The sequence below is a fragment of the Misgurnus anguillicaudatus genome, chromosome 19, assembly GCF_027580225.2.
Source record: "Misgurnus anguillicaudatus chromosome 19, ASM2758022v2, whole genome shotgun sequence".
Lineage (NCBI taxonomy): Eukaryota > Metazoa > Chordata > Actinopteri > Cypriniformes > Cobitidae > Misgurnus > Misgurnus anguillicaudatus.
The window spans coordinates 35454930-35481567 of NC_073355.2; the positions used below are offsets into that span (position 1 = coordinate 35454930).

The 26638-nt window shown below is 40.1% G+C and overlaps 1 protein-coding gene across 13 annotated transcripts in view; it reads right to left on the reverse strand.

The window, feature by feature from the left end:
* bptf (bromodomain PHD finger transcription factor) overlaps window positions 1-26638 on the reverse strand; it is a 31200-nt gene that overhangs the window by 3515 nt on the left and 1047 nt on the right. For 2 of the 13 annotated variants that reach the window (XM_055194650.2, XM_055194656.2), the window contains exons 2-28: window positions 24686-25511; window positions 24239-24459; window positions 19982-20194; window positions 18363-18518; window positions 17775-17951; window positions 17515-17663; window positions 14603-14940; window positions 14378-14509; window positions 12347-12476; window positions 12070-12205; window positions 11658-11990; window positions 9770-11552; window positions 9300-9424; window positions 9076-9204; window positions 8767-8917; window positions 8536-8656; window positions 8120-8363; window positions 7311-7481; window positions 6730-6866; window positions 5994-6108; window positions 4911-5086; window positions 4563-4833; window positions 3798-4462; window positions 3484-3566; window positions 1586-1811; window positions 932-1239; window positions 381-554 (exon numbers count right to left, since the gene is read on the reverse strand). In XM_055194650.2, coding sequence (XP_055050625.2) covers window positions 381-554; window positions 932-1239; window positions 1586-1811; window positions 3484-3566; window positions 3798-4462; window positions 4563-4833; window positions 4911-5086; window positions 5994-6108; window positions 6730-6866; window positions 7311-7481; window positions 8120-8363; window positions 8536-8656; window positions 8767-8917; window positions 9076-9204; window positions 9300-9424; window positions 9770-11552; window positions 11658-11990; window positions 12070-12205; window positions 12347-12476; window positions 14378-14509; window positions 14603-14940; window positions 17515-17663; window positions 17775-17951; window positions 18363-18518; window positions 19982-20194; window positions 24239-24459; window positions 24686-25511 — 7690 coding nt within the window. The remainder of the gene's footprint in view (window positions 1-380; window positions 555-931; window positions 1240-1585; window positions 1812-3483; window positions 3567-3797; window positions 4463-4562; window positions 4834-4910; window positions 5087-5993; window positions 6109-6729; window positions 6867-7310; window positions 7482-8119; window positions 8364-8535; window positions 8657-8766; window positions 8918-9075; window positions 9205-9299; window positions 9425-9769; window positions 11553-11657; window positions 11991-12069; window positions 12206-12346; window positions 12477-14377; window positions 14510-14602; window positions 14941-17514; window positions 17664-17774; window positions 17952-18362; window positions 18519-19981; window positions 20195-24238; window positions 24460-24685; window positions 25512-26638) is intronic. The other 11 variants (XM_055194662.2, XM_055194653.2, XM_055194657.2 and 8 more) reach the window with 11 other exon arrangements.

The following is a 26638-nucleotide window of genomic DNA, read 5'->3' on the forward strand; positions in this document are numbered from 1 at the left end:
TTAGACTGGCACATGCCTAGACTGAAATAACACGTGCATGACGTCACCGCGTCATTAAAGGCGCCATTAACGTGTGATAGCTAACAGCACCGTTACGGTACATTCACACGGGGCGAAAGCGTTAACGCTTGACCAAAGGCTTGTCTAAAGCGTGGCCAACAGCCAATCACAGTGGCCGCAACACATGCTCCAGTCTTCCATAAATGTAACTGGCTGGCTCTACACTAGGTTATTTGCACCAGGCGATCTGATTGGCTGAATTCCGCATGACGTCACCCATTAAAAGTGAATGGGAACCATTAACCCTTACGCTCCGTGTGAATGTATCGTTATTTTGCTGACATACAGTGTTGCATTGAAATCTAAACAGATGTCTTTACTGTGATTCGTCGTATGGAGTCCTGCAGATGCAGTAGAGCTCCTCCGTGCTGCCTTCCTGTGCCCGTTTACAATCTGCGCAGATGTAGTCATCCATCTTCTTGGCTTCTTTCTCTGTGATACCCACACACTCCCCATGGTACCAGTTAGAGCACAGGTCACATCCGATGTAGAACCTGCATCAATGAAAACATTTCTCTCACATTAGACATAATTCAGCTTTCTTATAAAGCTTGCCACACTGATATTTTTCTATAGCTGCTTAATTATTTGCATTACAGTGAATCAAAAACAATACATCTCAAAATTCTTACACAACTAAACACAAAATTATAAAACATTTACATAGGTAAAAAATGTAAATATTGTACATATAAAATCTGACCCGCAAAGAAATTGAATATTGAATAATTAACAAAATTTTTAAAGGAAAAATAAATAAAATTTAGCAAATTCCTATACTTGCAAACTACAGTATTAAAAAGAATCATTGCAATTTTTAAAAAACTTGTGACCCTTAAATGAAAACATAACACTGTAAAGAGGCTCATACTTGGACTCATCATAGGGCGTTTTGCAGACGCAGTATAACTTGATGTCCCTCTTGTTCTCCTTTGAGGTAGTGGAGATCATTTTCTTCCGTTTGGACTTGGCGGCAGCGGCCGCCGCCGCGTCTCTTTCCTCATCCCGCTTGCGTTTGTGTGTGGAGGAGGGGGAGGTAACCGTCGGCGTGTACGTGGAGAGGCCGGTGTGAGCGTGGGCAGAGGCGGCTGCCGCGGCAGCTGCGGCTGCTTGTGCCGCTGCGGCCTGCGCTCTCTCCTTCTCCCTCCTCAGTTTAATGAGATCTCTCCTCAACTCCTCCTAAAACAAAACGACAGAAAAAATGTATCTTAATTGGTTGAGCAGTGTAGTGTAAAGGTTACACATGCTGATCAATGCATTGTGACTATCTTAAAATTTTTATGCCATGTAACAAGCTACTTTGATGCTTTAATTAATGAATATTTTACTTTTTGTAATATCCTGTTAAAACTACAAACTAACTTCCCCAACAGTGCACCACAGATCTTCAAGATAAGAGTTTTTACATCAACCGTTGTTTAAAAAGCTCAGTTGCCAACGTTGTACCTGATATGTACAAGATACAGCATGACGCCTTAACTTTAAAGCACCTGGCAGGAACCGCTACGTCCCGCTATCTTCTCACCTGCACCTGCAGCTGGAGCTCTTTATCTAGCAGTGCTCTCTTCTTCAGGATGTCGGCCTTCAGCTGCTCCTTGTGTTTGAAGAGCAGAGCCGACAGCTTGCTGGCGTTCTGCTTGGTGCGCTTCTGCTCCACCGACTCCTCTCGTTTCCTCTTTTTAGCCGCCTGCCTCTCGTCCTTATCAATTTTATCCAGGATGAACTTCATCACTTGGTTACAGACGATCATCCTGCGCAAAGAGGGTGAAGTATTACAGGTCTCCCTGGAGACACTATTATGATGATTTGGGGATTAATGCTGTGTGCACACTACCAGAGACTAGGCCTTCCTAATTCTTGTTGTCCTAGTAACAGTTATAAACAAATGAGTAGCCGTTTTTGTAAAAGACCCCTAAATAAACACAGTATCTGGGACTCAAGAGATCCACAAATTACTAAATAGGTGCCAGCTTCACAAGACATCAATGTGTCACCAGGAGTCACGGGGATTACTTTTGAATTGAATGTATCTGCTTTTTTAACTTTTAAAGAACCGGTACCCATTTACTTAGATTAAATCAGGGGTGTCCAATCCTGCTCCTGGAGGGCCGATGTGTCTTTGCAGAGTTTTGCTCCAAACCCAAGTAAACACACCTGATCCAGCTAATCAAAGTCTTACTAGGCACACTAGAAACTTTTAGGCAGGTGTGTTGAAAGTGGAAGTATCTAGCTACAAGACAAAATTTCTTTGGGAACGACTACCAATGTGAATGAAGCAGTGGATTTCAGGTCATCTGTCAGTTACTGAGAGGACGGTTACTCGTTTATAACTGTTACTAGGACAACCAGAATTAGGATTAACCTCATTAATAAGAGTCGGAAATTTATATTTACAGAAATTTTCCACAAAATAAGACCTGACAGCTCAATCATTATTATAAACTTACTGTAAAGTAAGGAGACTTAAGGCAGAAGACTCTACGTACAGTGTGCGTGATGCAATTTTCTGAGTTTTTAAACCCCGCATACATTGTACTCTTAGGCCGTGCATGCGCCTCCAGGAGAATATAGTATGTAGCCCACGAGATGCATTGCATTTTGTCGCAATGCGCATGCGTCGAACATCTTTGTACAAGTATACTTTTTGCAAGGCTGTGTGTTCAACCGTGCCCGTGCGCATTATGTTTACATGCACGTAAAAAGCTAATTATACTAAACTATACCGGGCTTAAAGGGACACTCCACTTTTTTTTAAAATATACCAATTTTCCAGCTCCCCTAGAGTTAAAATGTTTTGGAATCCATTCAGTTGATCTCCGGGTCTGGTGCTAGCACTTTTAGCGTAGCTTAGCATAATCTATTGAATCTGATTAGACCATTTAGCATATTATGCCGCAGCCTTAAATTGTCCCCCTTAGTATATTTTTTTAATAGCAGGTGACTATTTTCAGGAACTGTGTAATATCATTGCACTTCCTGCAGCCATGTTACGGCAGCAAAGTCCTTGATTATTATGCCAGAATGAGAGTATAGTCCTAGCCATATCTGCCTAGAAAATTGCAACTTTTCGTTTTCTGTCTGTCTTAGTGCACGATGTGGCTACGGAGGAGTCAAGTTTTAGATAGGAAAAATATCGGGACTCTTTGGTTGTTTTTTAGCGCGATGCTAATGGTCTGGTCGGATTCGGTGGATTGTGCTAAGCTATGCTAAAAGTGGTACAGCCAGACCCGGAGACCAGCTGAATGGATTCCAAAACGGTAAAAATGTCCCTTTAAGTCTTGAACACTGATTGTTTACCTACTTGCTCAATAACTGATTTTTGTTCATTTTTAACCAAAAAAGCTAAGGATTGCAGCTTTAATCGCAGTGGCTTTACAAATAAGGGGTTTCTTAGAGATCAAGCAATTAAAGACAAGTGTTTACCTCTGGTTCTCCTCTCTCTCAGCAGGAGTCATGGTTTTCTTCTGCTTCAACTGCTCTATGGCTACATTCTGCTTCTGAGCCACCTATATGATATTATACATGAAATAAACATCATACGTTTGATATACATGCAGGAAGTTTAGTATACAGGGTCACATTGGTTTAGCTTCAATGTTTACTTCAAACTTCCCACCACAAAGCACTCAAATTAGAGCTTTTGTCCAAATCATGTGGATTCAATTAGGTCTTGCTATTCTGTCTGGTTATATAAATCTAACAATTGAACATCTTAAGTCACATATTTTAAACCAGACCTGTTTCTGCAGCAGGTCACTTTGACTCGAGTTCTGCTGACTTTGCTCTCGCTTAGCCTCCTGCTGTTTCTTCTTCTGCTGTTGTTTTTCGCAGAGCTGCTGGATTCGCTGGAGCTGTTCCTGCACGCTGGTCGTCTGGATCGTCACCAGGTTCTGGATCTGGTGAGTCTGGACCTGCCCTCCGCTCTGCTGCTGGATCTGAATAGGCAGTTGCAGTTTGATCTGCTGGGGAATTCCTGCCGTGGTCCCGACCTGCTGGACCTGAGCTTGAATCTGAGCTGCTACCTGACTCTGGATGTGAGAGATGACCTGCTGCTGAAGCCCGGGAACGCTGAGGAGCTGTGGGGGGAGCTGAATCTGGGGCTGGACTTTGGTTACTGTGGTCTGAGCCACTTGCGGGGATACGGGGAGTGTTGTGACCTGCGGAGCTGGGGCGATGGTGGGTCTCAGCTGCGGTATTGGCGCGGGGGGTACGGGTGTGGGGGGCTTGGCTGCGATTTGGGGCAGGACTTGTGGCTGAGGTTGGACCTGCTCTGGAGGGCGAGGCTGCGGGGCAGAGATCGGTTGGGGAATGGCGGTGGTCGGGACAGCGGGGGCTATTTGTGGTGGCATGAGTGAATGGGATGTTGGAGTTTGTGTTTGGGGTTGTGGAGCGGGCTGAACTGCTAGTGGAAGGAGGAGAGAGAATAAAATAAATACATTAGAAATTAATACCTTTTGTAATTAATACCTTGTTGTGCAACTTTTATCAGAAATGTGCCTAACCTGGTTGCGTGGGTGCAGCAGGAGTGGTGGGGGCAGCTTGGACCGGGGTGCCCAACGAGGGTGTCGTACAGGGGGCGGCAGGTGTAGACACTGGTACTGGGGGCATAGGAGTGAACAGGAAGCGTTGGACTTGGCCGTTGGGCATGGCAGCCTGCATGAGCTGCTGACCTGGACCCGGAATGACCGTTACGCCCTGAGGTATGACCTGCAGCTGGCCTGTGGTTTGACCTTGTCCTTGAATCACAACCGTCAAGCCCTGGCTCCCTCCATGCTGAATGAAAATAGCGGACATTAGAGTCAACTCTGGTAAAGTGCTGCCAATGCATAAAAGTTGAGTCTGGTACTAACCTGAGCCCCCTGGGTGAGCTGCGTCAGTTGAGCCAGGGTGAGTTTGACCTGACCCTGCTGTGGTCGGGGCGCAGGGGGTGTTTGCGGAGTCTGGGGTTGGCTTAGTGCAGGGAGGCGGGGTGGACTGCTCACTGCTGGAACTCCTGAACTGGTCTGAACGGTTTGTTGCCCCTGACCTTTTTGATATTAAGAGATGATCATGTTTACACTCCAAACAAATGAAAACATTGGTAATGTGGTGTGGGTTCAACACCCCGATCTGCAGATAATTAGTTAGCATCATATAATATGACATTAGTCACCAAAAGATTGACTGTACAGCCAGTATCTATTCTAGAGTACAAATGTTAGTCCTATAGAGATTATTAGATACCATAAATATTTAACATTTGGTGAAATTCTTCTTTTTTTAGCAGTGGTATATCAAATGTAAAACTACAGTGATTTAAAAACTCCATTTAGAGATTTAGATGGCTGGGTGATATACATAAAATTTGGTATCTTTTCAAATTTTGACGAAACTATCTTAATATTTTGCTTTTGCTCTACAATAATAAGTTATGGTATATATACACAAACGACTTGAATGAGGAATCTATGTATATTTATGTCTATGGCTTACGCACAACGCAGTGTTTAACGCATGCATGCTCTGCTTTTGTGTCGGAGACTAACTTTATGAGCAACAAATGTATTATCGTCAATTCATGAAATGAGGATGGAAGCGCTGTAGTCCCATGGATTATTTTAACTAAGTCTTTAATGCCTTTCTGGGCCTTAAAAGTTGTGAGTTGGGTTGCTGTCTATGTGGGCTCAAAAAGCTCTCGGATTTCATAAAAAATATCTTCATTTGTGGTACGGGTGAGGAACGACATAAGGGCAAGTAATTCTTGGATGACCAATCCCTTTAATACTTTTATTAAATTAACATTTATATCTATTCAATATTCACAATATTTTGTAATTGTCTAACTACAAGCTTTACATTTATTGATAATTGATGAAATTACCTCTACTTGTTTTATATAGAATTTTTTTTATGATTGAACGTAGCATGAATATAAAACCAAGCCTTGTAAATACCTTGTTGAACCATCACTGGTGTGCGAATGATGGTCTTCCCAATAGTCGCAGGCTGTTGTAGGGGAGAACGAATCACTGTCATTCCTGGTCTGAGAGGTGTCCCTGTTGTTATGACCTAGACATAAACCATTACACAAGACATTATTGCAATGCTTTCCCCGGATTTCCACCGACTGCGGAACGGGGGCGGAGTCAATCGGTTTCCATTCAAGTCAATGTGTGTATTTCCCCTGACTGCGTTCCGAATCCGTCACAGCTCCGGCCATCCGCAGCCCTCCGGAACAAATACGCAGAGCTTCTATTTTTGCCGGATGCCGGACAGCTCCGCAGGGCGGAGCCATGACTATATCGTGTGATCATACCCGAATTCGCGAGATCTCGTGTTGTGATCTGGGCTGGTCCAGCAAAATGTTATAATTTAACGTCATAATGGGCGGAGACAGAACTAGATATCGCGCGATCATCACGTGAATTTGCGACACTACATGGGTCCTCGTCACTTCAGCACGCAGCCGCTCTGCAACAAATACGAAACTGGTGGGTATTGGCGAACGGCGGAGTGCGGAGCCGTAACACAGCGGAGCCGAACTGCAGGTGCTCCGCAGTTGTTGGAAATCCGGGGTTACAGGTAGGTTTAGATGAGTCCTCTCTAGGAGGCACCATAGTTTGACTTATCTTTCATCGTTGGCTCCTAATAATATAACCTCCGGTCTTCTAAAATCTCATAGCTTCATACCTGCTGAGTGGTGGTGGTTGTGTTGGGTCTGATGTTGATGGTGCCACTACGGGGCTGGAATGAAGGGAAGGATTGAGCGGTGCCTGTTGTGCTGGATGGAATGATGCCCACCACTTTCTGCTGTACTTGCACCAAACCTGTAGAGATGGATGACAAGACTTAGTTCCCTTTGAAAACATTCTGTTTAATAGAAACAAATAGTAGACAGAATGTGAGAAATGTTACAAGTTTGAATATGTAAAAGGAGAGGCGGAGTTAAGCTTAAACGAAATAGAAAAATTTTCCCCAAAAATGAAAAGAAAACTACAATCCAGTGTATTCAGATCAATCCACTAAACACAAAAAATTTAGATGTAATCTTAAAACAAGTGTTCATACTGACAGAGCCGAACTGATGTACTGTTGGTCATTAATAGACAGGTACAGGAATCTATTACCAAAAGTATGTGTGTCCCATCTATCATCTAAAAACCGAAAGCATCTTTCATTTCACTTGAAAATCCTCATCCTGTGCCTATCTGCGTGCAAGCGGGCCTAACAGATCACGATCACATGCCAATAAAGTTGGAGGCCTGCTGTACCTCCTTGTGTGGTTGGCACGTTCACTGTGACTATCTTGCTGTTGGCTGGAACAGGCAGTTTAGCTGTGATGACACTGCCGCCCATCGACCCCGTAGCAGCTGCGATGTGGAACGTTTGCCCGGACGTGGTGGCGCTACTCGCCGCCACGGTCACAACCGAACTGGTGGAGACTGTAAGACACAGGTCTGGTCACCACCCTAACATACACGTCAATAAGGAGACAGCAGTGGTGCCCACAAACATCCATGCTGACCATGGACACCCTACCGAACTTACACGTGACCGGACTATAGAGGAAGTTTATGCTAACGCCTGGTATAGCGACCTCTTGAAATAGCCGCATACTTGCAATGCATTACGTTCCACGAAATCAAACTTGTGTTTATTGTGTTTCAGACATGAAAAGTAAGGGTTAGTTTTTGAGACTTTCCATCAATTCAAATGCCAATCTGTCATTCTTCTCATTTTCTTAATTTCCAGTGACGATACACTTTACAGGAGTCTCATTTTTTATATAATTTTAGATCAAAATCGATCTTTCCCTATGTATCTTAGGGTATAAGCTAGGCACCACTGACTGTCAATGCATTTCATCTCTAAATTTTGTGCATTCCACGTATGGCATTCAGACAACAAACTATATCAAGCACAACAAAACAGGCCACAAAACAACGAGCTGTCAACGAAAAAAGGAAAATCTACTCCAAGCGTTCATCTAACCATGAAAATCAAAATAAATAAATCACAAAGCATCGGAGTCATGCAACTTTACAAACCATGCGTCTGTATAGCTCGTGGAAAAACTGACCTGCAGTACCTGGTTGTCCTTGCTTGTTGACCCAGGAAGCAAAGGACTGCTGGAAGTTCTTGTTTTGCTGGAATGTCACTGGAGAACCCAGCTTGGTGGCCATTACCATTTTTGGCACTGGAGTTGCCTGACCGCTAGCGGTTTCCACCACCACTTTCTGATTAGTGGTTCCAGGTGTATTAGTTGTGCTGGTTATGGTGGATGTGTTGCTGGTGACACCAGGTCTCTGCTGCTCCAACCGTTTCTACAATATAATCATTATAAAGTTCAGCTTCTAAATAAAAAAATAGGTAATTGATCTACCAAGGGTTACCATAACAACAACAAATTATAAACATATTGGCCCATTTCTTTCAATATTGTACCCCTGGTTAGTAAAGGGGGCGCCCCAGGTGGGCACATGTCTACATTCCCACCTGCTGGGCTGCCAATCTCTGCTGCTTTAGCTGATTTTCCAATTGGGCTTTGATCTCTTCTGCTTTCTTCTGCACACTAACCTTAGTCGGGTCAGACGCTTGTGCCTTCTCCCTCTCAACCCTGTAAAAAAAAAAACTTGGGTTTAGTTCAGGTTTAACCTGGAAAAGCTGTTCATTGTTGTAGGTCTGGAATGCACACATTCACCAGTAAGGTGGAAAAAGGTAGCATACCTTTCAGTAAAGGCTCTTATCTCCCATAGCTCCAGATCTTCCTCAGCCACCCAAGTTTCGATCACAACAGGCCCTGTCTGCTTAGCTGGTTCTGGCTTTTTTGGTCTCAGGGCACTTGACCGTAGCCCCTTTCTTTGGGGCGTGGGAGTTTCTGTTCAGGTAAAATGATGGACAGAAAAAATTATGACCTTGGGGGTAAATGGTGCACCTGATCTATTAAGCCTGATCTATGGCATGATGGAGAACATAAGGCAGGCAGCATATTAGTATGTTGTTTTTAGTCGTAAGGACTCTTTGTGTCATCATTACCTTTGGGGGTGTCAGGAACCCCAAGGGGACAGATAATCTTTCTGATGCAATACTCTGAACGAATGCCATAAGGCCCAACATCTCTCCGCTTAATGATCTCCGTGGTGGTGATATCTGTGTCAGATGTTTCTAAGGAATGAGAGTAAACTGATTATTAATTGGTCCATGATGACTTTCAAAGGTCCTGATTGAAACTTCTAATGTTAAACTGAATGGTCCCCAACCTGTTCGTGTTGTCCCTACAGCGGGTGAGGGCTTCACAGACATATCATCCCATCTGAGGCAGGCCCAGAGCAGTCGTAGCATTAAGCTCACTCCAGCCAAAGACCTCACAGTCTGGAGTCGATATCTGTACAAGATAAGCTCAAGTTTTTAGCCTTTAGCGACCACCAAGTCAATAATTTCATTCAAGTAAATCTAATACGCTCACAGCTCTTCCAGGACAATCTTACTGTGACTAATAACATTCTTAAAAGGATTCAGAAAAGGGCAGTTTCCCTCTGGACACTATTGTAAAGACTTCAGCACTAACTGGGACCAATGTAATAATACAACTTCCCTTGAGGCAAATGGTATAAATTTGGTGCCATATCATTGATATGAGGTTGCCAGTGGTTGTTTTAGGTGATTATGTGGTCTGCACAATTAGTGCAGTTCAAATGACTGAGAAGATAAGAAAAGTAAAGAAACTGACCTCCACGTGATCCCAAATGTTGGTCGAGGAGATGGGTAGGGCCAGATGTCTACGGCTGGCTTGGCATTGTAGTTAAAGATAGGAACTTCACGAATGCCACCGCGCCTCGCAAGCTTCTTTAACTCATCATTGGGAAGCACAAAGATACTCTTCTTGCTGCTCTTGGTTACAAACTTGCGGTACGAGGGCAAGGCCGTCCCAGACCGCGCTTTCTTGGTTCGGGAGAACTTTAACAGCTGTACCCTGTCCTTGGTGGAATATGCTTGACTCACTGTCATAGAGGTCACAGAGGACCCGCAAGGACCTGTTTTGGTACCAGTTCGAGTTTCTGTGACAACAGTCTTGGACTCTTTTGTTACTAGAGCTTCCTCGGATGAGTTTGTAACTTTGGTGACAGTAGTTGTACTTGTCGTGGAGAGTGTCGAAACAGTGCTACTAGACTCCAATTTAGAATCTGTTGGTAGAGACGTACTGATCCCGTTATTGGAAGCAAGACCCGAGGACATCACTGTGCAGGACTCTGTGGATACTGTAGTCGTAGTTGTGGTGAATTGAGTAATGACTGTTGTCATCTCACCAAGGCTGCTGCTGTTTTCAGTGATGTCGCTGCTTAAGCTGGACTCTTCTGCTGACTGCACTGGGGAGGAAACTAGAGGTTTTACTTCCTCAACTTGCATCGGCTCCACCTTTGAATTAAGACTAGGCACCTCAGGTTTTACGTTTGGCTCTGAAGCTGCTGAGGAAGGTTCAGGTACAGACGAGCTAACAGAAGTGTCTACAGTTTCTTGGCTGACGTTTTCCAACTTGGACACTTTCTGAGGTGGTTGATAGTCCACGTCAGAGTTAGTAAGTTCATCAGATTTCACCTGAGGAATCGAGCTATTAGTCCATTCTTTAAGACACTCCTGAGTGGCATCACCATTTGTTAGCGACTTCACTGGTTCCTTCGGTGATATTGCTTTGATTTCCTCACTAAGGCTACTGGTTAGCTCCTTTGTGTTAATGTTTTCGGTCAAGTTCTCACATTGTGAGTCAACGAGGCCATCTTTGCCATTGACCTGTGGGGGCGTAGTTTTTTTTACATCCAGATTATTCTCATTGTTCTCACTAACAGTTTCTGTGCTTTCAGGTGTAGCACACACACCTTCTAAAAACATTTTGTCTGGCTTGGCGTTCAAGTTGAGGCTCGTATCAAGACTTAAAGAATTTCCATTGAGCTCGGACATTGCTACTCTACTGGCTGTTTTGGGTTCTGGTTCTGCCGATTTCTGACAGTCTTTAGGGGCCGAGTCACTTAACCTGACATCCAGGTTATTGTTCTGTCCCGATGTGTTTGTTCCCGACTGCTCTTCATCTTGGTTAAAATAAAGCTTTTTGACAACAGGGTCTTTTCCATGTATTGCTGGGCCTGCAAGTGCATCTGTCTTGCTAGTTTTTGGAGTTTCAGGGATACTTTCTTCAAGCTTCACCTTTTGGTCTTGTGCACCAAAGGTTTTTTCTTCCTTTTCTGTCAAAGGTTTAGAAACAGTCTCCCTTAGTTTTTCTAACCTCTCCTTCTCCTCCAAGGTGAATTGTTTGACCCGCCTCTCTAAAAGGCCATCAAGTTTTGAGGCCTTTACTTTCTTTTTGTATGCTGTTCGTTGCAGGAATCCATCACTGACATTTACAACATCAGAAAAGAGGGAATTCTGGGGATCACTCGGAGAGCTATCTTTAGTAACTTCGCTTTCAAAAGACTCCCCTTTGAATGGTGAGTCATTTGATGAAGCATTTGTAATGTCAGCTGCAAATATAAGAATACACAATACTAAATAACTTTTCACTCTTTACACAATATGCACTTGGTGATAAAACTACAACATCTACAAAAAAAAAAAATAGCAAATACCTTTATCATCATTCGCATCAGTCGGGGCGCTAGTGTCCATTTTTTCTACAGATGCATTTTTCTCATCTTGCTTGCCTTCTATTTCTTGATTCTCGTTTTGTTCATCACTTACATTGTTCTTTTCCTCTGTGATTTCATTCTCCTTTACATCTCCAACTTTGTCTTGTAACACAACTTCTTTTTCCACTGGTGGCTTTTCATCAGTAGAATTCAACGATGTGTCTTGAACACTGTCCTTTTCAGCCTCATTTAAAGCAGAGTTTTCCTCTGTTTTTGCTGAAGTTTTTAGCGTTTTTGAGAAAGCTGCCTGATTGTCCACTCCCATTTTAGCTGCTACAAATACAATTTTTTTTTTAGACTTATACCAAATGAAGCCTGTAAATTTTATTTCTGTACTCTGTAAATAACGTACCCTCAAGTTCTTTTCGGTAGTTGGGATTGGTGTTTCCAGGTAGTTTTGGGAGAAAACGATGAACGTGTGTTTTACTGACCCAGCTCCAGCCTCCATACCCGGTCACCCTGTACTCCTCACCCTTCTGCTTCCACACCTGCAGATGATATTTAAACAGAAGTCGCTGGATGTCTAGAGGACAAACACCTTTCTGTACCAGTATTCAACATGATGCTAACAATGCGACGGCCATGCGTTTGAATGTGTGAACAGTTAAGTAGTAGGTGTTGTGCAGTACCTGGTGTTTGATGGGAAACGTGTACTTCACCCACGTGGCCTGCTGCATAGTCTCTTCATCCTCCAGTTTTTTCTCCCTCTTTTTCACCTTCTCCTTCTCTTCCCGCTCCACAGAGGTCATACGATGCAGCCTGCAGAAAAATTCAGCAGAAAAAAGAAAGATCAACAAAACTGGGACACAAGGTGACCCACAGTACATTTCTGGAAACCTTCCAGCAAAGGCATCAGCTGAAGTATACACATAGATGTTTTTGTGTTTGGAAACAACAATGGGCAGTAAGATATTACCAGATTAATCAAACATGAAAATAAGCATTTTATTCCACCAATAATAAATTGCACATGACATTGACTTAGAATTGAGTTAAAGGGGTCATATGACGTTGCTATAAGAACATTATTTGGTGTATTTGGATGCATTTACGTAGTTTAAGATATAAAAAAAAACGCATTTTCTACATACCGTAAATTTTTTGTTGCTCCTCTACACCCTACCTTTCTGAAACGCATTGATATTTACAAAACTCAAAATTATTCTGAAATGTGCAGTGTACTCTGATTGGCTAGCTATCTAGTGTGGGATAATTGGCCGAATATCTCAAGCGTGTGACGGAAATATTAGCCCCTTACCATATTTGGAATGTCAGCTGCGAAAGCATAGCGTCTCCATGACATTGTGGCAACAATAATAGGTCAATGACGTGACGTTAATTATTTTGTGTCTGTATGGTTCAATTAAATGTAAAACGGTTAAAATTTCAAAATAAATTTGCTGATTAATTGTATACATTCTCTTTTTTGAGGACCAAGTCTAAAATTTCTGGTTTTATTTTATTTTGAAAGAATATTTGGGGGATAATTGCAAAAATGTCAATGTGGTGTAACCGGTCGGTGTCAATTGGTGTAACTAGTATTTTTTTAAATGAAAATATAAATATATTCATAAAAAATGTGGAATAAAATCATCTAGTTTAGTTTTTTTTTACATACATTTTTACATAATTTGTCAAAGATTATTTAGAAAACAGAGCTGTTTTCAGCATATGTCAGGACAAATATTACAAAAACGCATTAAAATTTACATTTAGAAATAACTAATAAATTATATTTTAAAATTATTTTTTATGATTACGCTACATGCCATCAAGGTGGATAAAATATTTAATATTTCTCATTTTTTGGCGCAATTGGCGGTTACACCATTTGACATTTTGAGGTCCATTCAGTCTTAACTTTCATAAAAATGGTGCAAATGTAATTTTTTATTGCATAAAATTAACATAAATACACCATGTGCATTGAAATAAACCTGATGCGTGCTTTTAAAACAAATTTTTTTAAAAGATTTTTTAATTTCTTATCTGAGAATAAAGGTTATGCCTTTTTTCTTTGCATATACATTTGGGAGGTATTATGCAACCTTCCCACACAGTGACGTAGATATTTGTGGTTGTGTTTAAAAAGCATGGATGAGCCTTCACTTTTAGAATAAAAATCTCTTTGTGTTTGCCATTTTAATCTTTGCGACTTTACGGATCTTCTACATGCACGAACAGCTTTTAACAATCTAAAGACAAAGTAAAAACAAAATCGCATCACATGACCCCTTTAAAGGGAGCATATTATGCTATCTTTACATTATATATAATCTAAAATAAGTGTCAGGTGTCCCAATAATTTGTGATCTAAAGAATGGATCTTTGCTAAGAATTTATCTCCGTTACCAACCATGGGTGATGCCTGCATCACAGTGATGTCACAAGGGCAGAAAACTTGAATGACATTATTTCAGACACTGTTTTTGATTTATGTGTAATAAAAAATATTCTTACTAATAGGGTGGTTGTGTACATACACTGCAGACGCATTTATGTTTCGTATAATAGGTCCCCTTTAATCATGGCGAATAATGCTTTCCTAAATCCCTGGATCTGTGAGTTTTCGTTTGGTGAGCAAAATATTTTTCATTACGGTCTACAATTATATCCAAATTCGACTGATTTTCCCAATATTTGTATTTATTTAAACTGACCTTGTGTGACCCAGGGAATCCTTCCACATCGGCAGCATGACCACTGGTTTAATAGCACATTCTAGAATGGCCAAAGCTAAAGCGAATTCTCTTGCCTTGCTGCACATCTGAACAGCTTTTATCCAGTTGGTCCTACAGCAAAGAAGAATAGCAGGGTTCAACACGGTTACAAATGTTTATCTTCCAAGTAATCAGAAACCATTTGTACAGTTACAGGACTTTTACCTGTGTGAGGCCCAGTTTGGATGTAGGAATGGCGCAGGGACATTGTTTTCCAGCTGGATGATGGTTAACCTCAGTGTAGACAAAGTCAGCGATTTTGACCCATACAACGAACCGTTCCACTTGAATTCAGCAGCAGTGGTCATGCAGAACTTGTGGGAGAGATGTCTGCGTTTGTCGTGGTCCTCGCGATGTTGGTGTTTGTTCAGCGCCAGCGTGTTAGTGCTGTACTGGTTGTGGTAGACGCGAAATTTTCCCTCATGGCCAAGCTTGAAAAAGCCACCGTAGATGCCCTGCTTGTTGAAATCTCTCTTCGAGCCAAAGGATGATAGCGGTGAAGACTGAAACAACATTTGTGGAAATTACCGTTCAGTACATGATGGATAATGCGGACATAAATTAAAGGAAAAGTTCACCCAAAAATAAAAATTCTGTCATCATTTACTCATACTCATGTTGTTTTAAACCTGTTTGAGTTACTTTATTCTGTTCACGTGGTTACCACTCTAATCAAATTTCCTTACTTTGACCAAAAAGCTGAATTTCCATGTCCTATGTCCGGGATGCCGTGAGCCTGGATAGTGTAATGTAGTGTACACCGTGAGTTTATAAAAATGTAGCTTAATGCGTGAAATGAATAAATTGTAGTTAGCAAAGGCTTGGAACCGGAAATGGTATTCCTTACATCACAAGTTCACAAGTAGATTACATTTTGATAAATTGAAACAAAAATGTAAAGCAACAAACAAAAAATCCTGACTTTCAATGTCTGGAAAAGACCTTTTCCAAAATTCAATGATATTCCAGAAATTCCAAGACCCGTGGGAACCCTGTGTTCAATACGAAAGTAGGGCTGCATAACAAGTTAATCGTATGCAGAATAAAAGTTTTTGTTTACCACATATATGTGTGTATAATAATTCTTTATATATAAACACACACAGAAGCAAGTATATATTTAAAGGTACAGTATGCAAGAAATTTATATCAATTAATCATAAAATGGCCCTGATATGTCACTAGACATTAAGAAATAATTTCAAATACTTATATCACTGACAACAGTGGTCTGGCCAAGATATTGTCATTTAAAAAGTGGAGTTGCAGCCCTCAACTGATGTTTATGTTGTCATATTATGTATTGGCCACCAGCTGTATGATTGCAGTACCAGTTTTAGCCACAAGTTTTGTGATTGAAATACCAGTTTTGGCCACAATTCTACATACTGTTCCATTAAAAAATATTTACATGTGTCTATAAATTTTTATTAGTGCTGGGCAAAGATTAATCGTGATTAATCGCATGCAAAATAAAAGTTAATTTTTGCATAAAATATGTGTGTGTGTGCTGTGTGTCATTATGTATATTTAAACACTCACACATACATATATTAATTTCAGAAATGTTTTATTTATATATATTTTTATTTATTTATATATAATATAGAATATATAAAAATAAATATATATACACATATGTTTCTTTAATATATACATAAATGTGTGTGTATTTATATATACATAATAATTACACACAGCACACAAATGTATATTATGCTAAAAATCACTTTTATTTTGTATGCGATTAATCACAATTAATTTTTGCACAGCACTAATTTTTATATAATTTATATTATATGTAAATATGAATACTTAATATATACACACATTTTATTTTCCTAAAATTATACGTGTGTGTGTGTGTTTATATATGCAGAATTATTATACACAATACACACACATGTGATGTAAACAAAAACTTCCATTCTGCAAACGATTAGTTGCGATTAGTTGTTATGCAGTAGTGGTGTAACGGATCGCGGTTCGGCTCGCATGTGATTCGCGGATTAATACGCCAATTTAAATAGGGAAAGTTTATTATTTGTAAGTGTTTCAAAGGTTTGCAAATGTTAACATTCAAGTGATTTTAAACAGTTTAACTGCAAAAAGGCACTAAAGTGGGCAGTTTACTTTACGCACAAACGCACGTGCGTTTGAATGTGTCCGGTCCAGCTCGAATCAGACGTAATCATCCTTCAAAAGATCAGAACTCTTGAAACTTCAGAGAGTTGCGCTACTCTCTCTCATACTGTAGTGTATTAAAATACATTTGGCTAATAGAGCAATGAAAAACAACGTAACGTTTTTATGTGGGACGACTGTGATGCTGCGCCGTTTGTAATTCGCCCTCTGTCTGTGCGTGTGCACCCGTTTAAGGGGACTTAGTAGTGCACACACGGAGAGATATGCAGTGTGTGCATATTTCTTAAGAGACAGTAAGCTCAATTGACCTACTTCAGTCTGTGTCATTAATGCTAATCAAACAACCAAAGACAAAGAGAAAATCACTTCTGAAGCTTTAAAAAATAATACTTACATTTAATTAATACAATAAATGCAGTTTTATTATTCATTTGATTTCTGTACCTAATGATTTTAGACCTTACTTTATGTGCAACTTTGTTCTTTTTTATAAATGTTTGTAATTTCTTGATTTGTTATTAGAATTTTCCCATACTTTTTATTTTGCTGATCCGAAAAATTATCTGATCCATGCCTCAAAAACCGTAATGTGATTCGAACCGTGAGTTTTGTGATCCGTAGCCCCCCCCCTATTATGCAGCCCTATTTAAAAGATGTTATTTTGATAAATGATGGTAACCACACAGTTGACGGTACCCATTGACTTCCGTAGTATTTGTTTTTCTTACTATGGAAGTCAATGGTCAACAAAACAACATCTTTTTGTGTTTAAACAGAAGAAAGAAACTCATACAAGTTTAGAACAACATGAGGATGAGTATATGATGACAGCGTTTTTGGGTGAACTATCCCTTTAAGTGTATTTCATGCGTGTACAAAGTAAATGTGGGCGGGTTCTTTAAACTTCTTTTACTCTATCGGCCTTTTCTCACCTCCTTAAGTGCTTTATATCCATCCTGAGAGCTGCCATCTTTGTCTTGCATGACCTTGCGTTGGCTCAGCTTGCTATCAGGATTGCGGAGTCGTGTAACCATGCGCGAAGCTCCTGTCTTAACGCCATCTCCATTCGCTTTATTATCACCTAGAACAAAAAAAAGAGCAAAACGCGGTCACAGCTTTGAAACTTTAACAAGCTACAATTCGAAGTTCATTTTTAGCGCTTCTTTACGCTCAGGTGTGGATGCTTGCGCACCTGCATCTTCCTGGCTGTTTAAGGAAGACTGTGAAGACCGATCCGCCAGGTCAGGTTCTTCTGGAGCTCGCAGGCAATCGGAGATGGAGAAATTACTGCTGCAGCTGTTGTCATCCGCCGTGGATGGAGGTTCAGTTACCAGTACAGAATTCCCTTCAACCGACTCTGAGCTTTTACCTATAGGAAGTGACATTGAAAAAGAGTTGAGGACACTGAGGGCAATGCCATGGCATACAATCACATACAATAAACAGCAAGTAATATAGTTTTGCAATCCCAAACTAAACAAATTATCGTGAAGCCAGCATAGCTATTGCATACTATTATATCTATTATAGATCCTTTCTATATTCGCAGTAAATGCGCTACGCCAAAGACACTGTATTGTTGGCTATGATCCAGTGCTGCACTATAGGTAACAGTGTTGAACAAAACATGCTGGGAAGAGTAGGAAGTCACTTTGTTTCATTAAAGGTTTGTTTTTTGCTTGGCCAGAGACGGGAAAACAGAGCAGCTGGTTGGGACAGTCGACTGTTGTGTGACTTGAACACAAACTAAAAGCGTTCATTATTAAATCTTTAACCGTACCTGCCAACTCTTTTACCCCGTCTGTACTTTCCTTCTCCTCCTTGGCGGAAGACCAAGTCACGGCATTCCCTGTGGGACTCTGGGAGTCGGTTTTAGACGTTGTGAGCGTCTCAGGAACACCGGTCCCACTCTCTTCATCAGCCGGGACAGCTGCAACTGAAATGTGAATTGACAGGGTTTCTTTAAGAACGAAATAATAAATAAAAGACTACATAAAAACTTATAAGCTGTTAGTAATGGGATAACAATAAAATTAAAATAATAATGCACCAGTGAGCGTCTATGAACACAATAAACATTTCCAAGGCTAACACCAAGTCACAATTGTTTGCTTAATGTAAAAAATGCAAATTAGGTGGATTAAAGCTTTTGTTTTGTGGATAGCCAAAATTACCAAACTAAATCAACCTTGTTTACATCACTAGCACGGATGAAAGCAATGCTGCCCTCTAAAACAACCAGATGCGTCAAACTGGACGTGTCAGTAAGCGCTTCACCTATTGGCTTGCGCGACAACATGTCATGCAAATTTCACACTCGCGTTGAAATTTTTTCTCTTGCACTTACTATGGGTCCACACCAGACGCGATTCAACGATTTGCGCAAGTAGATTACATACAAAGTCAACGCAAAGACGTGATCGATCAGACGCGTCTTCGCATGGGGGCGATGACAATGACGCAATAAGGGCGGCGCGTTTGCCGCGGAAACATGCGCTATTCGCCTCAAAAGCGTCTTCACCCAAATAAAAAAACAAATTCAACTCCAGCGAAAAATTTTCGTGACGAAGTTAAATCCCGCGAGCAGTGTTGGGGAAAGTTACTTTTAAAAGTAATGCATTACAATATTAAGTTACTCCCCAAAAAAGTAACTAATTGCATTACTTAGTTACTTTTCACGGAAAGTAATGCTTATGTTACTTTTAGTTACTTTTGCGTTACTTTTTCTTGGCTAAAGCTTGATCTCTTTCAGGCCTTGCAGGTGTTTTTATGACTGAAAAGTTCTCCATTCAGAAATTGCATATTTCATCACAAAAATGTTAAGCTCCTGCCTGCCATCTCAGTTTCTGACTCAAAGTGTTTCCACACAGTGCATACGTTTAGTTTAATTCAGTACATATTTTTAAATCAAATTAATTAAACTAAAAAAGTAACTTGAGTTACTTTTTTGAAAAAGTAACTCAAATATTAATGTGTACATTTAAAAAGTAATGCGTTACTTTACTTGTTACTTCAGAAAATACTATTCAGTAATATTATTACGTTATGCATGTTACTTGTAATGCGTTACCCCCAACACTGCCCGCGAGTAATCTAGAGAGTGTAACGCGATGCCCCGCGTTTGGTGTGTACGTAGCATAAGACGCGCATCACATGTTTGTGGCAATCGCGTTGCTCAATGCAAATTCACGTCTTTTTGCATCTTTGCATTGACTTTTTATGTCGAGCAAATAATTATATTCGCGTTTGGTGTGCACAAGCAAAAGTTTTATTGTAACATTACAAATAATTTATGCATGTCTCGATATTAATGAACAAATGAATTGTGGTCTTATTTTATTGGAATATTATATTAAAAATAAAAAAAACAATACGTTGTACAGATGTTCCAGCTCTCACCGTTTGCAGACGTCTGCTCATTCGTCGAGTTTCCATTACTGGAATCTTGTTTTGAACACGATCCATTTGCAGGAGTCCCAGTGTCGCTCCCTCCTGGTTCACCAGAACCCAAATCTGCTTCCTGTCTGGCCTTCTCAGCCTCCTCTGCCGCCCTTCGTTTCACTTCCTCAAGCTCCGCCTCCTGCTTGGTCTTCAGGCGGTCAAGTATCACATCTGAAATGAATGAAAAGTCAGCTTTTGCTATACTATAAGTATAAGCCATATCTTTAGGAATTACACATTTATATATTGATGCATTGGCAGATCAGTTGTCAGAATCACACTATAGATCTCTTCAAAATAATCGATCATAAAAACTATTTCATAAAATATGAAAGTATGTAAAAGCACAACCAGGTCAAAACAAACAGAACTGCCTATTACTGATGGAGCAAGGTATGAAAATTAAATGATTTTGTCTAAATTTGCATGTTTTCCACCTGCCCGTCTGTCCGAGACTCCGAGTACACACTAACCAGCATTAAAACAGACTATTTATTCAACGCAATGTGACAGTAATAAGCCCGAACAGATTCAGCTGCAAACGGCATTCATTACGAATGTGCGACTACAACACAGAGTTGCTAGGAGTTGCTTGTTAACAAAACGAAAATATCCATAACGGCTGTCCAATATATGAACCTGTAAAAAAACACATTTCCATTTCCAAACACTATCCTCTCCCTTCAACCCTTAAGATGCATTGTGGCCTTAAGCTTGTTAATCATTTAAATGCAACAGCCTACAAGATATTGTTACGTTTAAAAATAACTCCTTGTAACTTTCCAGAATAGGCACTTTTAAGATACCACATAAAAACAAAGTTTGCACAGAGGAAGTTAAACACAGCACATGCAACAACTACAGCATAAAAAGCAGTATTTTCATAAACGCAACAAAAATTTAAGCAGATACATACTTTACAGCAGGGATGCCCAAACTATTTCCTACCAAGGGCCAAAAATCAAACATGACTGTTCCTGTGTTATATTAAAGCAACACTATGTAGTTTTTTTTACCTTTAAATAATGTCTCTAAAATTATTTCAGTGATAGAACAACTTTTAACTGGACAAATTGTACTGTTGCTGCAACCTTAGCAACCTCCTAGCTGCTACAAGCACACTCTGAAAGTGGTGGTGGAGGGTAGGAAACACAGCCCCGCCCCTCCCCCTGGCTTCTGAAGTGTGTCTGATAACATGCACTGGTGCGCATTTCAACATCATGGGTGAGCTGTAATTCATTTTTAAATGGAAACTACATAGTGTTGATTTAAAATTAAATTGCCCTAATTCTCCTAATTTATAATTTTCTAATATTCAAAAAAGATATAAGCAAACATTACTCTGTTTATGCATAACTAATGCAGTTTTATTTTCAAAGGTAACTGTTGTAAAAAGAAATCATTTTGCCAATCATTTTTAAATGTCCTTTTGTCTGTGTGCCTCGACTTCATTATTAGCCTATCAGAGTTCGTTGAGTTTCGTGACGCATGCTATACACCTTCGGATGAATTGCCATTGGATATAACATGTTTATATAACAAGTAAAATGAGGTTTTAAAAAATCGTTAAAGAGTTATTTAATGGTACAGTACTCAGTAAATTGCTGAATGAATTATGGGTTTGTATGTTTTATTGTATTGTTTTTTATTTTTATTTGTATATGTTTTTTTTTATGGGGATACAAGTATGCATGTAAATAAAAAAATATTGCATTTAATTTCAATTTACATTTTTTTTTACAAATAAAATGTTACATTTTTAAAAATGCTTCATTAGAAATATGACCATCTGCGTCAATGACGTTTATCCCACATACAATGACAAGCCAAATTAAAGGTCATTGGGGGCAAACTTTGGCTTGCGGGCCCTAGTTTGGGTATCTCTACTTTGAAGTCATTTGCATTATTATAGCATTCATTGACTATATCAGAGCCAGATGCATTCGGAAGCAAATCAGTGAACATTTATTATGGCTTTTTGTATAGAAATCCCAAACTGTCCCTATGATGAAAGCAGATGAGTACTAGAGACAGCCTTGGTCATGGTTTACTTTAAAGCAGCTTTTGCATTTGCAACTTTTGTAAAAGTTTTAGTAAAATAACTAGGGCTATTAAATACAATGGTTTTTAAAATGCATCGCGATGCTAATGTAAATGATAAGTGCATCGATGCATAAACCAAATGTAAAGTGTAAAACCAAATGTAAAGAGTTTTAATGCGGGGTGAGAGAGAAAGAAAGACAAGAGAAAGAGCCGCAAGAGTAAAAGTGTGAGGGAGACACATTTACCTGTGCAGCAATGTTAAAAATTAAAGATGCAAAGCAACGTAATGCATCGAGATATCAGATTGAATCTAATTGTTGACATTTTAATCTAATGTAATTAAGAAATAATTAAGAAATTTGTAACTAGTAGAAATGAAATATGCCTCGTTTTTACAGAGCTGACAAAACGCCATCATTAAAAACACATAATTTTAAAAAAATGTAAGGACTATATTTTATAAAAAAAAAATGTGTGCATGTTGCTCAAATGATCAAACTGCTAAACAACTTGCATGTCTATAAATAAACGTTTTTAAGGCTGCATTTACACTGCCTGTTTCAAGTGACTCAATTCAGATTTTTTCCCCTCAGGTGGCAGAGATCGGATATGACCCAAGGACGTGCAAGCAGAAAAAAAAACGAATAATATCCAACATTTTCAGATCAGCTCATTCATATGTGGAAATTAATGCATTCTGGACATCACCCATGATAGTAATGTTGAAGTTTTATGTCCAGGGCTCAATGCAAATAATTTTTTATACCAGTGGTTCAGGTTTTCACTTGCACCAATTAAAAAAAATTCAGTGTCACATATTTAAAAATAATAATTCAAAAGTCAAATATAATTGTATACATATACAACAGACATGTTCCCAGGAAAAAAAAGGCTTCCAACTTTTCTGCTTTACTTGTAAATTGACAGCAAACTGTGCAAAATATTGCATTGTTTCTTTCGTCGTGTTTTACCCAACTAAATGTCTGTCTCCAAGATGTTAAATAATATACATTGATGAAAATATATTTTAGTGACCATAGGTGAAGCACTGGCCCGCTCGGGCAAGTGACAATACTTTTTACTGGCCCGAACATCTCTCACGCCTGCCCTGGGCCACCGGGCAGTCCTTTATGTTGAGCCCTGATGTCTTGTTACAGAAATAAAGTTCCATAAATCTAATAAAATCATTTTGTCTGTGTCCGCTGCATATCGCAACATTTTATTTCCTCTGTGATTTAAGCTGGTCCGGGTCAGTATGTCTAACTTGAATGGTTTTGCCATGTGTTTAGTGTAATTATCAGACATGAGTAGCTTTTAAAAGATTATGTTAGTCCAAAAAATCGGATACAGGCAACAAACCGGAATTGGGTATCAAGATTTGCGGTGTAAATCCAGCCTTAGTCAAACATTAGAAATGAAAAACATTTGCTATAAGAAATGTACTGATGAAATTATTTATGCCAGTAGTCATTTTTCTTGAGGGAAACTATGCACAGTATGAATTAATTGACTTTGAATCTCACATGGAGGATATTAATGTACTTTGTATGCATCTGGAATTTAATAACTTTGCCACAGCACAAAGTAATACTAAACTTTTATTTGCAGAATACTAATAAGTAGTGATAGGCCGATATATCGGGCCGATATTTGCGAGTTTTATGTGTATCGGCATCGGCCGATACATGGCTTTCTCTGTTCGCCGATTTTTTACGTCATTATTTACAGACAGAGTGCTGGAAGCTGCAAGCAATTGCAGGTCATGTGACTAAAAACAACCAACCTTTCCATGACAACATCGAAAGCTCGGCCTAACAGCTGATCATAGCTGAACAAAGCGGGTTTTTATTTCTCATCTCTATGGGGCAGTTTCCCGGACAGGGATTAGACTAGTCCTTGACTAAAATAAATGTAAGAACGGTCGAAACTAATAACATCTCTTTTTAACAACATGCTATTTTTTTTACATAATTTTTATGATGTAAATTGAGCGAGCAAAAGCAGTATTGGCTCCAATTATCGGCTCAAGAAAATCGGCAGCCTGTATCGGTCATCGGCTAAGGCTGATGAAACAAAAATCGGTATCGGCATCGGCACTGAAAAATCCATATCGGTCGATCCCTACTAATAAGATTGAGAAATACGAGTTTGGATGAGTATATCTTCACTTACCATTGGCAACAGTGAGGTACGCCTTGGTATTCCCACGAGCCTTGTTAGTGAGCTCCTCTGTAATGTCCATGTGAGAATGGACCTCTTCTCTCATCTCCTCCATCACAGAGCAAAGGTCATTCTCCCAGTACTGCTTATCCAGAACCTCCAACAGTTCACCTAGCTGAACTTTAGTGCTATAGTACCAGGTCTTTTTATTTTCATTATCGCCATCCTCCTCTCTAGAACAGATCAAAACAAACACAGTTGCAATTTGAGAACTGTTATGGGATTGAATCTAAAGGGACCGACCAATTATCAGCCAGTATGTATGGCCTAAATGTATTTAAAGTTGCATTAATTTAAGTGATAAAAGTGTTTTTATTTTAAGTAGATTCCTCCAATTTATTTTTGGGAAATTGGCTAATTGGATTTCAAAAAATTTGGAGACATGCTGTAAACACTCACACAATAATCCTCCTGTTCAGAAACCAGTATTTTCTCTGATGCCGGTCATAACCAATGGGCTCCTGTCGGATGTACGGCCGGCTCTTCTGGAACTCCGTCAAACAGTCCGTCACGCCAGGCACTTTGTGCGCCACGCAGATCTCACACTGCCACTCGTCCTCGGGCACCTCCTCCAGAGGCGGCTTCACGCACTCCAGATGATACACCGCCGAGCAGGTCTCGCAGCACAGCAAATCGCCCAGTCTGTGGCACACCCGGCAATGGTCGTCGTACTGAATGACACCCTCGGACATCAGCTCCTCACGAGCGAGGTTGGTGGTGAGGAATTGGTCCACTAGGAACTGCAGGACCTTGACTTTACTCTCCAACGGGCTGAACGGATACTCTTCACCCTCCAGGTCCGGGAGCACGTGGTGATATTCGGGGTCGCTCTCGCAGTAAGCGCGCACTACCTCCGGCCAGGTCATGCCGTCGATGAAGTACAGCGTGGAGTTCACGCTGTCCTTGAGGTCCGCAGGTCCGAACGTGGTGTTGGACGTGTCCTCTTCTCGCAAGATAGCTTTCAGGAGGGAGATGTGCGTCTCCGCCATTAACGTGCACTGCTCCTGACCTACCAGAGCAGCGCAGAAGTCCTCGAAACGGAACGGAGAGAGGCGCAAGACGGTGCTGAAACTGCGGAGGACCTCGTAAATGGCCGACGCGTTGAGGAGCTGCTCGTTGGGAATGAGGAGATCCTCGGAGGACACGGGCAACTCAAGCAAAGGGATCTCCTTTTGTTCAAGAATAGGAGAAGGTGGCCGTCTTGGTCTTGGCCGTTTTCGACCTACTAAACAAAAGACAAACAATCAGTTTTGACTTAACAGGTAAAATTCAATATGAAACATGCAAGAAAAAAATGAATATATAGGGAAGGACTTAATGTGAAAGTGGGCTTGAAAAACACAAGTTTTAAGTTTGTTTCTCATGTGCACAAAATGTCACTGTCAGTAATGCATTAAAATGTGTAAACGAATTATTATGAAGAGAAAAATGTTTTCTTTTATTTTAATAATGTGCACTCATACCAATAAGGTGCATTAATAAAGTAAATAGTGTCAAATTTTACATCACGTCACAAAGTACAGGTTTCATGTATCACGCGTAACTGAATCTATAATTTATTCCCAATTACAACTAATTGCCATGAGAAATACTCATTAAGCATTAAAATCTCTAAAGGAAACGTCATAACTCGCGCCGTGACATCACTGGCAACACCATGACGTTATCACGGGTGGATATTTAACTTCCTCGCGCATCAGGTGCAGCAAAACTGGCGCTGCATTTCAAAACAAGCGGCCGCATGCTGCCCTGTCACCAGCTGTACTTCAGCTTCATACAGCAGTCAGGAAAGCAATGGGTCCATGATATTGGTCAGGGATAGTAAGTACACAACATCTGAATATGGCAGCATACTTAAGAGAATACTTAAACCATAACGTTTACATTACATTGAGCAACGTTTATTAATAAATTGGTTTATCAGTGCGGGTCAATCAACTAACGTAAGCGAGATGACAGGCTAAGTGAGACTATAAGCAAGTTTGTTTGCTTTAGCTTTTGGGCTTCAAAGTGATCTTATAATCCCCACCCATTACAATTAATATTTAAATGACATTTAAACTATTCAAATATTAAAAAGACGTATTTAAAGGTGCCTAAATGCGATAAGGCTACATGGCTAACGTTAGCAAATAAATAAATAGCAGGAGATCTTGACTTAACGTCGTTGCCATTTAAACTTTTAACGTTGTGCATGGAAGAAAGGTGTTGTAAAATGAAAAGATGTGTGTACTACAAATTATGCAATAATAAAGCATCCTCTATGTACATTTTAATCCGCGCTGTAAATTTATCACATTAAAATTAAGCAGTATGCTAAAGCTAAATGCTAAACCCGAGGCCTCTGCCAGC